Raw genomic sequence first — 12,054 nt, forward strand, 5'->3', positions numbered from 1 at the left:
CGCCTCGGTGATGTTCTCGTTCTGATTACTTGCCGCTAACGTTTCAATCTCTAAATTGCGGACATGGCAGTAGTGTTCTGCGCGTTCTCTGCTTGCCCCGCGTTAAATAACTGTATAATAATTAAAAAGAGCTAGCCGAATATTTTGAGAGCGATTGAAACGCAAAGAGCCGATCGTGTGCGCGTCACGCACGACAAGCGGTTTCCCATCTATCGCGCCGCGCTCGACGGCCATTCCCCGTTTCGTTTGGGTGTCATGTATCGCGCTGTCAAAATTTCGTATCGCGCGTTCGGCCCGTGGCGCTCGTTACGATAAACGCGTTATATGTCAACGTCACCCGGATCTCGTAGCGATGGTGAATGTGGACGCTATACGAAAAAATTATCCACTGCACTGGCTCGTCTGGCATAACAGCTACGTAGACCTCGACAAGGAACTATCTACAAATCAGGTTTGCGCAGACCCGTCGTTTCTCGAGCACACATCTTATTTGACACTAATTAGATACCGTATGCCGAGACGGTGTCCGCGTGGAACCGTAATTAACGCTTGATTCGTTTTATTTCGCGTCTCGCCGAGCCGCGATTTTTCGCCCGCCAAACGTAACACGCTCCAGCAGCTAAGCTAATCGCCGATAACGGGTCTCCTCCACGAAATTGACATTCTACAGTAAGCGATAATTGCGTAATTGTTCAATACGGACGAATAACATGACGTTATACAGGCGCTCGTCTGCTGACAGCCCGAGCGACACGCTCGTGTCACGTTCATATTATTTTTACCATGTCCTTTTGTATTTCCAGTCCGACTTTATTATACTAATTATGCAGCATTTTAGTCAAATGCATTGTGAAACTTTTCTAAAGTAGATTAAAAAAAAAAAAAAACGCCTGAAGCCTTTCATAAAAAAAAGAGAGAAGCCTTAGTACTTGTAACTTCTAATATAATAATATACTGCTGGAGCAGAATCAAGAAGTTCAACATATTTTACAACAATAAGAGTACTTGAGATAACATATCATTATAATTATGTAACAAGTTCAGTGGCGTGCAAATATAGAAGAAAAAACCTAAATACAATTTTTAATTTTCCCAGCCAATGTAAATTATAATATTAAAATATTTTTACAGCATGATATAGAAAAGCATGACAATCGGGGGAGGACACCACTGATGTTAGCAGTAACCTTGGGCCATATAGATTCTGCTGTGGTATTGTTACAACATGAGGCAAATGTTAATACAGAGAACACTCAAGGATGGACAGGTAACATATCTTAGTGTTATTTGCAATTCTATTAATTCTATTATGTAAGTGAAATACCTGAGCATAATTTGTTTTGATGCCAGTGGTCCAAGAAGCAGTTGGCACAGGAAATCCTGAATTGCTGCAATTGGTGCTTGCTAGGAGAGACTACCAGAGGTATTGCAATCGGGTGGCTGGCATACCAGAATTACTTCACAAACTCAAGCAAGTGAGTTTTATATAATAACTAATGATATATTATTAACTTAGTCTGCTAATTCTTCTATAAATTAATATTAGCTTGTGTGTTTTTGTGTGAACTACTGTGTGAAAGCTAATTGTATTAACTTTTTTTTTTTTAATATAATTATTAAACTGACAGTTTTAGTAATAGTAATTCTTTTCAGGCACCTGATTTTTACGTAGAAATGAAATGGGAGTTTACAAGTTGGGGTAAGAAATAGAAAATTAAATAATTATTCGCGTTAAATTACAATTTTTTAAATATATATCTTATTCCATTATTTTTTTTTAACTCTGCATTATTTTTTAATTCACATTTAATAACATATATGGTTAACTGCTATTATTTCTGTTGACCAGTTCCTCTTGTATCTCGGATGTGCCCAAGTGATACATATAAGGTTTATAAACAAGGTAGTAATGTGAGGATTGACACTACTTTATTAGGTTTTGATCATGCAAATTGGCAAAGAGGCAATCGAAGTTTTGTCTTTAAAGCTCAAAGTAAGTATATATTTTTAATTTACTGTAATGTTGCTAATGTTTATGCATGTTTGTTATAAAACTTAATTTTTTTATTTTTAATGCAACATTTGAGAATGTTAGTGATTTTTTTATTACTGAATTCTTTATGTTAATACAAGCTGCATCAAATCCACCTATTGCAATCAGATGTGAACGCAGTTATGTGTTCAGTTTGGATGGTCATCACACAGGTGATACAATCCTAACATTTAATCTGTGCACTGCTTTTTGCTAAAAATTTAATTAAAACATGACTATTTTTATATACATATATTTTTTTTTCGTTTTCGTTTGTTCTTTTTCTAACAAATATATTTTTTGTATTTTAATTTTTTCCTGTTCTGTTTTTATTTTAAAATATATAAATATCACTAAATGAATATGCATTTGGATGTAAAATAAGATATTTTTATATCATGCATACACGATACATGTATGTACGCCGAAGGGTAGATATAGCGTTTTCTGCGACGACAGCGGCTAGCATACGTAACCCTAGGAGGCAAAGGCAAGAAATGAGAGAACGGGAAGAAAAAAATCATCGGCAAACCGGCCGGCGCGGTATATTACATGCGGTACATGTGAAACTCGACGCACACGACGCTAAAGTCACGTTCGCTAGCTGCCGTCGCCGTATCTGCCTTTTAGCGTACAAAATATACAGTGTATGATATAATATAAACAGTAATATTTTTTTTATTAAAATAGTTCTTCTAAAATTTATATTATATTTTTTGTAGTTGATGGAGCAACAATGATGGAAGTGGATCATGAAACGAAAAAAGTTTATGTCGAACATATGAAACTTATAGAAGACGATAATATACAATTAATGGAACCATCTGAAGAAGGAGTGATAGCGCGACTCACTAATCCTATAGTTACAACATATATAGATACAGATAAAATTAGTTTTGAACGGTAATTATTAGTTACTATAATATTTTTAATATACTCGAATTTATTTTAATTGTATTGTTTATGTTAATTTAGCAATAAAGCTGGTTTATGGGGATGGCGTTCTGACAAAAGCGAAGTAGTAAATGGTCATGAATGTAAAGTTTTTAGTGCAAGCAATGTGGAATTAATAACTAAAACCCGATTAGAACACTTATCTGAAACTGATAAAGCAAAGGCTCGATCACCAAGGACTCCTTTGCAGTCATTTCTTGGTATTGCAGAACAGCAGCAAGAAGAAAGTTGCAGCACTGTTACTACGAGTGTAATTTTGTTTTTTTGTTTTTACAAAAATTAATCTATAATGACGCAATTAAAATATACTATTAAGATTATATATTTCAGGAAGAATTTAACAGTGTGAGCAATTCTTCTAACATAACGGCTGAGGAGTATTTTGATCCAACTGTCGATTTAAGTGGAAGAGATATAGGTAGACCGAAAGAAGTTAATACAAAGATACAGAAATTTAAAGCAACTTTGTGGTTAAGTGAGGATTATCCATTAAGCCTTCAAGAACAAATTATGCCAATCGTAGATCTCATGGCTATAACGAGTTCCCACTTTGCAAAATTAAAAGATTTTATTCAGATGCAACTTCCAGCTGGTTTTCCTGTTAAAATTGGTAAGATCGATTTAAATGTGACATAAAGCATCAAATTCACATGTATGTTACGTACAAAACATATTAATAATTAATTTGTTTTAGAAATTCCGTTGTTCCATATTCTTAACGCTAGAATAACATTTGGAAATATATTTGGCTTAGATCAAGAAGTACCGCATGTAAGTCGTTTGCAAGAAAGTAATCGTATAACGTGCTTAGTTGATGACATTTGTTTCGAAACACCTAGTGGATATGTCAAATTAGGTAAGATTTTTGTCTTTTATAAATATATTTTTTAATTAATATACATATAACTTATAATTTATATCGATTAATTATAGGTGCGGAAGTTAGAACGCAATTCAGTATTGAAGAAGAAGACGATTTGCTACAGTTTGCTATTCAACAAAGTCTTTTAGAAGCTGGCAGTGAACGTGATGAGGTACTGTCTTTTTCTTAAATATTCGTGTTTTATAATTGGCGAATTATTTACACAAAAATTATTTTATATAGGTTGATATATGGGAAGCATTAAAAGCGCAAAAACCATCTAGACCAACCACACCTAATATGACCACTGAAGAAGAAAGGCAACTTCAAAGGTATATAGATAATGGAAAAAAAATTCCGACTATCGTTGTTTGGTTTTTAGTTAATTTCATTAGATAAGTTTATTATTAATTTTGCATGTGTTTTTGTGCTACAATTCATGTTTAGACAGGTGGGTAATTCTTTTGCAAATATTAATTTTGGATGAATTATTCACGTAAAAATTACTTTTATTTAAATCATAAAACCTTTGCAAATAAATGTTTGCGAAATAAACCTTGTTAAAATATTTCTATTGCTTTAATAATATTTTATTTTGTAATGTAGGGCAATTCAGGCTAGTTTAGTGATGTATCAAGAGACTACTAGATCTGCGGAAGGTACTGCAAATTCAGCGAGAATAAATGAGAACGAAGATAGCGATTCTCTTGAAGACACTGCAGAACAATTGAGATTAGCGTTAAAACTATCCGAACAACAACAAATAGAAGAGGAGCAACAACGATTGTTGGAAGAAGAAACGTTTCGTCACGTGCTGGAATTATCTTTGACGGACAAATAAACTTCCAAAAAACGTGCAATAGTGATAAAAACAAATTTACTACAGTATATACTTCCAAAAGTGAAAACTCTTCCAGTCTCGAAAAACGAGACTGTACCAAAAAAAAAAAAAAAAAAATTATTTCCTACATTTCATAGATTGCAAAGTGCATTATGGAATAATGTTGCTTACAATAAACACTTGTTATTAAAGTATACAGTTAATGCAAGTCAAAAAATAAAAATAGTATAGTAGTAGTTAAGCAAATGAATAATTTAAATTATGTTATTTATTTCTTAGCTACATTTTATATGAGACAAATTTCTTCAATATTATAAACACATTAGCAAGCAAGAACGAAGCCTTGAAAATTACAGCTCTTTAAAAAAAAATTCAGTCAGTCAATCGACAAACAATCAAATAGTGTTTGCATAAATCCTATTAATTGAAAGTAAGTAATGTAAGTTATGACTGTTAATATCTAGAATAAATATGGCACGTAATTCTCAAGCCTTCAAAAATTATTTATCTAATTTTTTTGTTTCCTTTGGTTTTAATCTCTGCTTCTGTAAATTTATAAATGTATAATAATTACAGTTAGGATGTTATAAAAACGTAAACGTCATCTTAAATCAAACGTTTTTACGAAGATCTCTTTTCATATTTATTCATATCAATAACACAATTCCATATATTTTAATGCGATGACGTATAATGAATTATTAGGAATACAGAATGTATTTATAAGTATTCAGGCCTCCTTCCGAAGTTTTTCACTAAAATTCAACTGAGAATTAAGGCAAAAATTAATATAAAGAAAAAGAAATCGACAACGTAATATTTATGAAAATGTTATTTTTATATTTTACTCTATTAATATAAAGTATGATTTATTTATGGTCTTAAGGGAAAAGAAATTTTTTTAGTTATTATACTTCGTGATTTTTAACTGAAAGAAAAGTAATTACAAGTGCATCATAATTTCCTTTTTATTACGATTTATATAGCTTACCAGAATTTTATTAAAACATGATTACATTTTTCTTCTGGGCATTATAAATAAAAAGAACTGCATACAAAACATATATAAGTATAATCAATTTTGCATATATCCATTCACTCACCAATGACGATGTATAAAAACGTAGCAAATAAGGACTTATTCCCTGATAACATAATAAAAATTATAAGTAGAATTATCAGCGGCGGACGAATCGGCAGTCGTTGGACCGCTACCCTTCTGCTATTCAAATTCCGATTGTGCCCTAAAATATAAGTATAATTATAATTATAAAAAAAAAAATTTATCAATTAATATCTTTTACACGAACTTTGAAAATATGGTGCCAAGTACAGAAGCACTTTGTGCATAACGTTGTTCGTTTTTATGCGCTTGCTGATGCCATTTTTTGCGTATAGCATTCCATCGTTTAATATGATCTTTCATTAATTGCTCTTGTGTTTTGAGAGTTTGTCCTTCCTGTAATTACACGTTACAAAAAGTTTGTATTCGTTATAATATAACTGTTAGCATAAAAAAAAAATCTGTTTTTACTATAGTATACTATACTATAGCATACATTTGTCTTATTTTTAAAACTTTAATACAGTTGCTAAAATTGGTTGTAGCTATAATTTTTTTAATTAACCTTGTACATAAATTAATACAAATTTAAATATCCTACGTCGAAATTAACTTACGTAATCCAAGTTCAAATCATCTTTATCTCCAACGACAGGAGATGGAACGCGATTCTTTGGTATCGCTTCTTCGCGAGGCAAAGGAGGCGGCAAATAATGGACATCGCTTATCTCACCGTCAGTACCAACTATATTATCTGCCATACTAACTTCGCTAATTATTTCCGGGCTCGGACTACGCACTCTGTTTCCAAATAAGTATATTTTAATTCGATAGAAATATATACGTACCCGAGTGAAATAAATATTTATATAATCTAATTTACTTGGGAACTAAATGGGGATTTCTCGGTTGATTGGCCATCCATGCACGGCATATCGGATACAGCGGTGTGTCTTCTTGAAATTGAGCTAAATCAACGCTACGATCAAATAATTTCATCACGTATGTATGATGAAATGCCGAGTCAGTTTGTAATGGTCGGCGACGCCTGACTTTTCGGGATTGTTGGAGATTAACAGATTTCGGCCTAAACATCGGAATTAACAAAAGATTAATTTGTTTTGAACAGTCCGTTCTGTGTAATTGTAATAAAAAATATGTTGGAGTTTACATTTTTCTCGTGGAATGTTTATATTCCGGAGGGCTCTCGTCCGAATCTACCGATGAAGTGTCGCTGTGCTGTAACAACTCTCGCAAAGCACCTTTTAAACGATCTCTTGCAACAAGAACGTCACTGTCTCCTGTATTAATACAATACTATATTTAATATCTTGTCGTAGCGAGTAATAACTTATTCCTTCCATTTTTACCTATTTCGTCTTTAATCTCTACTTTAATCCGACCTGGCATTATTGGTGGCGGCTGAATATTCCTTTTCTTTCCCATCTAATAAGAATTTTATATTAATCTATAGTAACGTAAATACACATTTATTCAAACAATAAGCAATATATAGTGAAAATTATATCAAGATTATTGCTACAACGACTAAGCAGTGGCAGATTTATATCAATTTTTACAGAATTCGTACAGTGAGCAAAATAAACATTACTTTTAACGACGTTCGAGCTACATGAGATTGTTATTTAATGATTAATATATTACGTTCATACTTCGGTCTACGTTTCGTCCACCATGAGAAATATATTTATCTTATACCTGAAACAGATTATTAAATATTGTAATCTTTTGTCGCTTAAACGACGAAGGACGCCTATCAGAGGGAGAGTGTATCTCGATTCTCACTTCTTTTATCTCTCTTTTTTCTCTTCCCAAGATTATATTTAGAAAGCGATAACTGCATAATATAATAATCGCTCAATAATCTATAATGCGTGTACTTACATATACTTCTAGGTCGATTAAATAAGTAAACCGAAATAGTTCCACGGTCGAACCTAACCTTGTACGAAACGCACGCAGCGGTAACGCGCGCATAATACCGAGAGAGACGGCCGAAAGTGGACGACTGGACGTATCCATGTTCAGGTGGTACGGCTGTAGTGGCGCCCGCTTGTCACCGAGCACGTGTAGTGATCGAGAAAAACACGTGTGAAACGTCGACAAAATGCTTTTGTCACGGATAAATAAAATGGCAATTACGTTAAAACATATTACGTCAAATAATTGAGAATATAATCGCTACGTAAAACTTATTCCACGGACTGTGACATGGTTGTGACACTCTAAGATTACAGAATGCTTTCGCAGCTATTCGTTAAGTTTTTTGTATTTTATATGGTAGCAGATACCTCTTTCGCGTCCGATTATTTTAAGCGTAACGACGGCTACGAATGCAGATTAGGATCGAAAACACCGTACAGATGCGTGGCTAATTACGACGAATCGCCGTTGACGTATCCATGTATGTGACATAACTACTGGCTTTCGATAAATGTATGCTTCTAATAACGATTTACTTATTGCGATTTGATTTACAGATTGTGTACAAAAAAAGATTTGGTTGATTCTGCGTCATGGAACTCGATACCCAGGCAAAAAGTATGTACCTCGCATGATAGACGACTTGCCAGAGTTGCAGCACGTGATATTAAGAAATTATGAGAATGGAGCGATAAATATGTCTACTGATACCGCGGCTTTATTTAAGAAATGGAAATTATTGTTCAGTCAAGCAAATATGATGAAATTGGCAGTAGAAGGCGAGAATGAAATGATTGACCTTGGAGAAAGGTATCAGTCAAGGTTTCCATCTTTAATGCCAGAAGCTTTCAACAATCAGACGTATAAAGTACGAAAAAAAAAATCTAAATGTATTCAATTTTGTATTTTATCTTCTATAATCACTAGCTGAATTGTAGTTTAGATTCACGGCTACTCAGCGCACAGAAGAGAGCGCAAGACACTTTGCCGTCGGTTTATTTGGCTGGCATAATAGCAAAAGCGTCTGGTACCCTTTACCTGTGTATCGAGATCGAGTAATAAGAGTAAGATATAATTTTTTTTTTAATTCTAATGATTTGTTCTCGATATTTTTAATTTGCCAATTATATAATCGTGTTTTTAGTTTTACAAAGTTTGTCCACGCTGGCGTCAAGAAGTCGACAAAAATTCAAATGCACTATTAGAGAAGACAAAATTTTTAAACGGCAAGATTGTTAAAAATATGATGGAAAATATTAGAAAGCGCATTGGTCTAGATATCGATTATGGTTAGTATTTTCGAAATATATCGTATATGTATAATTAAATAAATATAACTTAATTACTACTAATTGCATTTCAGAAACTGCACATTTAATGTACACGACGTGTGCTTTTGAAACTGCTTTAAATCAAAGTCTAATATCTCCTTGGTGCAAACTATTTTCCTTAAATGATTTTAGGGTGAGATTTAAAGCAAAATGTTTTTTATGCTTAGAAAAAAAAAATTAATTGTGAATTTAATTCTAAATTTATATTTTACAGATTTTTGAATATATAGAAGATTTAGAATTTTATTGGATTGACGGGTATGGCTATTCTTTAACTTACGAGCAAGCGTGTGCTGCCTTAAAAGACATGTTTGATTCTTTTGGGTCTGTAAATTTTTACGATAATACATCGATATAGTCTTATATTCTTATCTCAATCTTTTGACTTACTGAAAGAACATTATTTTTCAGATCTAATAAAGGAGCAGTGACAACAGCTTATTTTACACATTCCGGTACAATTTTAAAATTGACAGCTTTACTTGGACTAGCCAAAGACGCACACCCTTTAACGCATGATTCGTTTACATTACGCAAGGAAGATAAAAGAGCTTGGAAGAGCAGTATTATTGACACATTCGCATCTAACATGGCATTTGTTTTATATGAGTATGTTTCTCTTTTAAAAAACAAAGAATTATATATTAATCATTTATATAATATAATTTTTTTCAGTTGCGAATATTACGGCCCCAGTATTTTATTTATGCTTCAAGAACGACCGGTATATTTACCAGGTTGTCCAAAAAATATGCCGTGTCCATTGTACACTATGAAAGCAATGTATCCAGATAATGATGAAGAATGTCAGTTTGATGCTATGTGCCAAGTAACAAAAGACGACAATTGACGTCAAAAATATTTTTCCAACGTCATACAAATACATTCTTTTATTTACTTACATATCGGGATAAAAAAATGTTAGAATTATTATTACGTTTAAAGAAAAAGATATTTTTCTAAGAGATGTACCTGGTTCATTTTTTGATGAATTCAGAATCTATGTTTTTTAAAATGTACAGTAAAAGAAATGCAATTTATTTTTAGAATCTTATTATGTACATAATTATCAATAAATGAATTCAAGTTATCGTTACATTAATTTTATTTATATATAGTAACACACGTTTCTATTACTAAAATTAAATGAATTTTGCTTTATGCACAATAATATATTTGTCCATATAACTAACAAGAAATAAATTGATATCAAATTTATATAGAGTGAATGAATTTGTTTAAAATTTTGTTTTTTATAAAATTACTAGAAATCTTTAGGTTCTCGTAAGAAAATACTTAAAAGATTCAAAACTAATAATTTGTCATTTCTTTCTTATAACATTAATACTACCAAAAATTAACTTTTAAATCAAAAGGTACGGTCTTCTAATGAATCATTTATACCACTTCCTTCATTCACCATTTCCTGCAATAAAATATTTAACATAATTATTAAAAAAAAAAAAAAATTAATATGGTATCACTTGTAATATGTTACCTGTAACACTTCAATAAGTGCTCTTGCATCATCCAGCATTTCTTCATAAATTTTCTTTTCTTCTTCTAATTTTTCTATGTGTTCATTAAGATTTTTATTTTCTTTTAAAGTTATTTCAAGTGCTCGTCGTCTTTTTTCAGCTATATCTTGCCAATAGTTTACACTAAGTTCACCTGGCTCTAGAGACATTAAAAAAAAAAAAATTATATATATATATATTTTTTTTTTAAATATATATTTTTATATATTTTATATATATATATATATATATTTATATTTTAGTGTCTAAAAATATATATATATAATAAATAAAAAATTATTGTAAGTATACTTTTGGTAATCAGGTCTAAAATATCAGGTACTTTTTCTTCCTCTGGTGTAATTTCAATAGTATCTGGTATAACTTTTTTGTGTTTTTTAGATACATCCTTCTTCATTTTTGTAGGAGGAGGACTAAAAAACACAGATTCAAATATTTCTAATATTTCTCATACAATTTCTTAGTAAATTCATTGTAAACTAATAATTTTATAAGACAGAATATCACTTTTTATTCTTATCAATATTTTAAGCAATCTATAAGTAAAAGAAAACACATTAACTTACTTTTTCTGTTTTGTTTCATTTGGTTTTTGAATGGACTTTACCATTCTATCAGCTCCAACTAAAGTTTCTTTATCAGTAGCTGAGGGCTGCAGTTCATGTAAAGATTTTCTAACTTTATCCTGCTTTGATAAAAGAATTATAACGTGCTCATAATTTTTTATACACAAGTATTATTTCCTATATTATTAGACAAGCAAAGATTTTATAATTAACAGACTTCAAGAAAAGTAAAATTCAGAGTATACGAAATTAATGTATACGTGAAATTTATTTGTGCACGTGATATTTCGATTGAAATTTTCTTTCGGCATGCGTTGTAAATAAAATTAACAAGGCATGACCTTTCCATTATAGGTATTCAACCTCCTGTGCATTCGAGAATATAGATATTACGAAAGTATTGCAACATCTACATTCTCCCTATCGAGAAAAAAGAAAACGAAAGATATCTGCGAAATAAACTTGTCAATTTGCAGTATCGCCTTTCTCGACAACTTTGTACGAAAAGGCAGGAAAACAAACTAACCTCGGAGGTGGTAACTGCTTCGACATCGGTGACCGGTTTCATTTTACTCGCCGACGATGAACAAAGGGAATAACTCCTTCGTGGAGAGAGAAGGTGCCTGACCAACGTGTGAAAAGGCGAGTTTCGTTATTTCATTCGCAAAAACGGTCTCCGCGCGACAAAGAATCAGAAACGTCGTTTGAATCACGTCTCAATTGACTGTGCTTTCATCTACTACGTACTAACGCAACCGTCGCGAACCGGTTTGGATCAGCTACATGGCGGGAACTGCAAAACTGAAAGCAATGCCCTCTCAGTCGTTCTTGTTCACTGCCTCACTTCATCCTGTACTGTACTTCGACCCCCGCGCACCCACGTGACGGTAAAATTAAATATTTTAGTTCCAGGAACGTCCGTT

General features: G+C 32.1%; 4 protein-coding genes across 7 annotated transcripts; 2 read left to right on the forward strand and 2 right to left on the reverse strand.

Annotated features, from left to right (window-relative positions):
* Positions 1 to 34: 34 nt before the first annotated feature.
* Positions 35 to 6,296, forward strand: LOC139113318 (ankyrin repeat domain-containing protein 13D). Of its 2 annotated transcripts, XM_070674392.1 has the most exons (13): positions 35 to 451; positions 1,132 to 1,267; positions 1,351 to 1,475; positions 1,654 to 1,699; positions 1,850 to 1,993; positions 2,134 to 2,205; positions 2,755 to 2,935; positions 3,008 to 3,236; positions 3,317 to 3,596; positions 3,681 to 3,842; positions 3,920 to 4,020; positions 4,092 to 4,180; positions 4,455 to 6,296. In XM_070674392.1, exons 1-13 carry the CDS (start codon positions 353 to 355, stop codon positions 4,687 to 4,689), a joined length of 1,899 nt encoding a protein of 632 aa, XP_070530493.1. In that variant the 5' UTR covers positions 35 to 352; the 3' UTR covers positions 4,690 to 6,296. The 2 variants fall into 2 exon arrangements, with proteins under 2 accessions (XP_070530493.1, XP_070530502.1); XM_070674401.1 differs by lacking the exon at positions 2,134 to 2,205 and having other exon boundaries at positions 45 to 451.
* Positions 5,633 to 7,788, reverse strand: Mip40 (Myb-interacting protein 40). Its single transcript, XM_070674620.1, has 8 exons — positions 7,658 to 7,788; positions 7,426 to 7,471; positions 7,123 to 7,198; positions 6,924 to 7,053; positions 6,636 to 6,839; positions 6,370 to 6,553; positions 6,000 to 6,148; positions 5,633 to 5,933 (listed from the first exon to the last, which is right to left on the reverse strand). Exons 3-8 carry the CDS (start codon positions 7,196 to 7,198, stop codon positions 5,912 to 5,914), a joined length of 765 nt encoding a protein of 254 aa, XP_070530721.1. The 5' UTR covers positions 7,426 to 7,471; positions 7,658 to 7,788; the 3' UTR covers positions 5,633 to 5,911.
* A 20-nt stretch (positions 7,789 to 7,808) lies between these two features.
* Positions 7,809 to 10,123, forward strand: LOC139113355 (multiple inositol polyphosphate phosphatase 1). 2 transcript variants are annotated; one of them, XM_070674481.1, is made up of 8 exons: positions 7,815 to 8,177; positions 8,254 to 8,564; positions 8,635 to 8,760; positions 8,841 to 8,985; positions 9,060 to 9,160; positions 9,242 to 9,351; positions 9,439 to 9,636; positions 9,703 to 10,123. In XM_070674481.1, the coding sequence occupies exons 1-8, from the start codon at positions 8,012 to 8,014 to the stop codon at positions 9,875 to 9,877; spliced, it is 1,332 nt and encodes a 443-aa protein (XP_070530582.1). In that variant the 5' UTR covers positions 7,815 to 8,011; the 3' UTR covers positions 9,878 to 10,123. The 2 variants fall into 2 exon arrangements, with proteins under 2 accessions (XP_070530571.1, XP_070530582.1); XM_070674470.1 differs by having other exon boundaries at positions 7,809 to 8,177; positions 9,439 to 10,123.
* Positions 9,900 to 11,960, reverse strand: LOC139113499 (geminin-like). Of its 2 annotated transcripts, none has more exons than XM_070674721.1 (5): positions 11,658 to 11,960; positions 11,132 to 11,253; positions 10,857 to 10,978; positions 10,526 to 10,704; positions 9,900 to 10,453 (listed from the first exon to the last, which is right to left on the reverse strand). In XM_070674721.1, exons 1-5 carry the CDS (start codon positions 11,697 to 11,699, stop codon positions 10,397 to 10,399), a joined length of 522 nt encoding a protein of 173 aa, XP_070530822.1. In that variant the 5' UTR covers positions 11,700 to 11,960; the 3' UTR covers positions 9,900 to 10,396. The 2 variants fall into 2 exon arrangements, with proteins under 2 accessions (XP_070530822.1, XP_070530831.1); XM_070674730.1 differs by having other exon boundaries at positions 11,132 to 11,250; positions 11,658 to 11,959.
* Positions 11,961 to 12,054: the final 94 nt, after the last annotated feature.

The sequence above is a fragment of the Cardiocondyla obscurior genome, linkage group LG01 (assembly GCF_019399895.1).
Source record: "Cardiocondyla obscurior isolate alpha-2009 linkage group LG01, Cobs3.1, whole genome shotgun sequence".
Lineage (NCBI taxonomy): Eukaryota > Metazoa > Arthropoda > Insecta > Hymenoptera > Formicidae > Cardiocondyla > Cardiocondyla obscurior.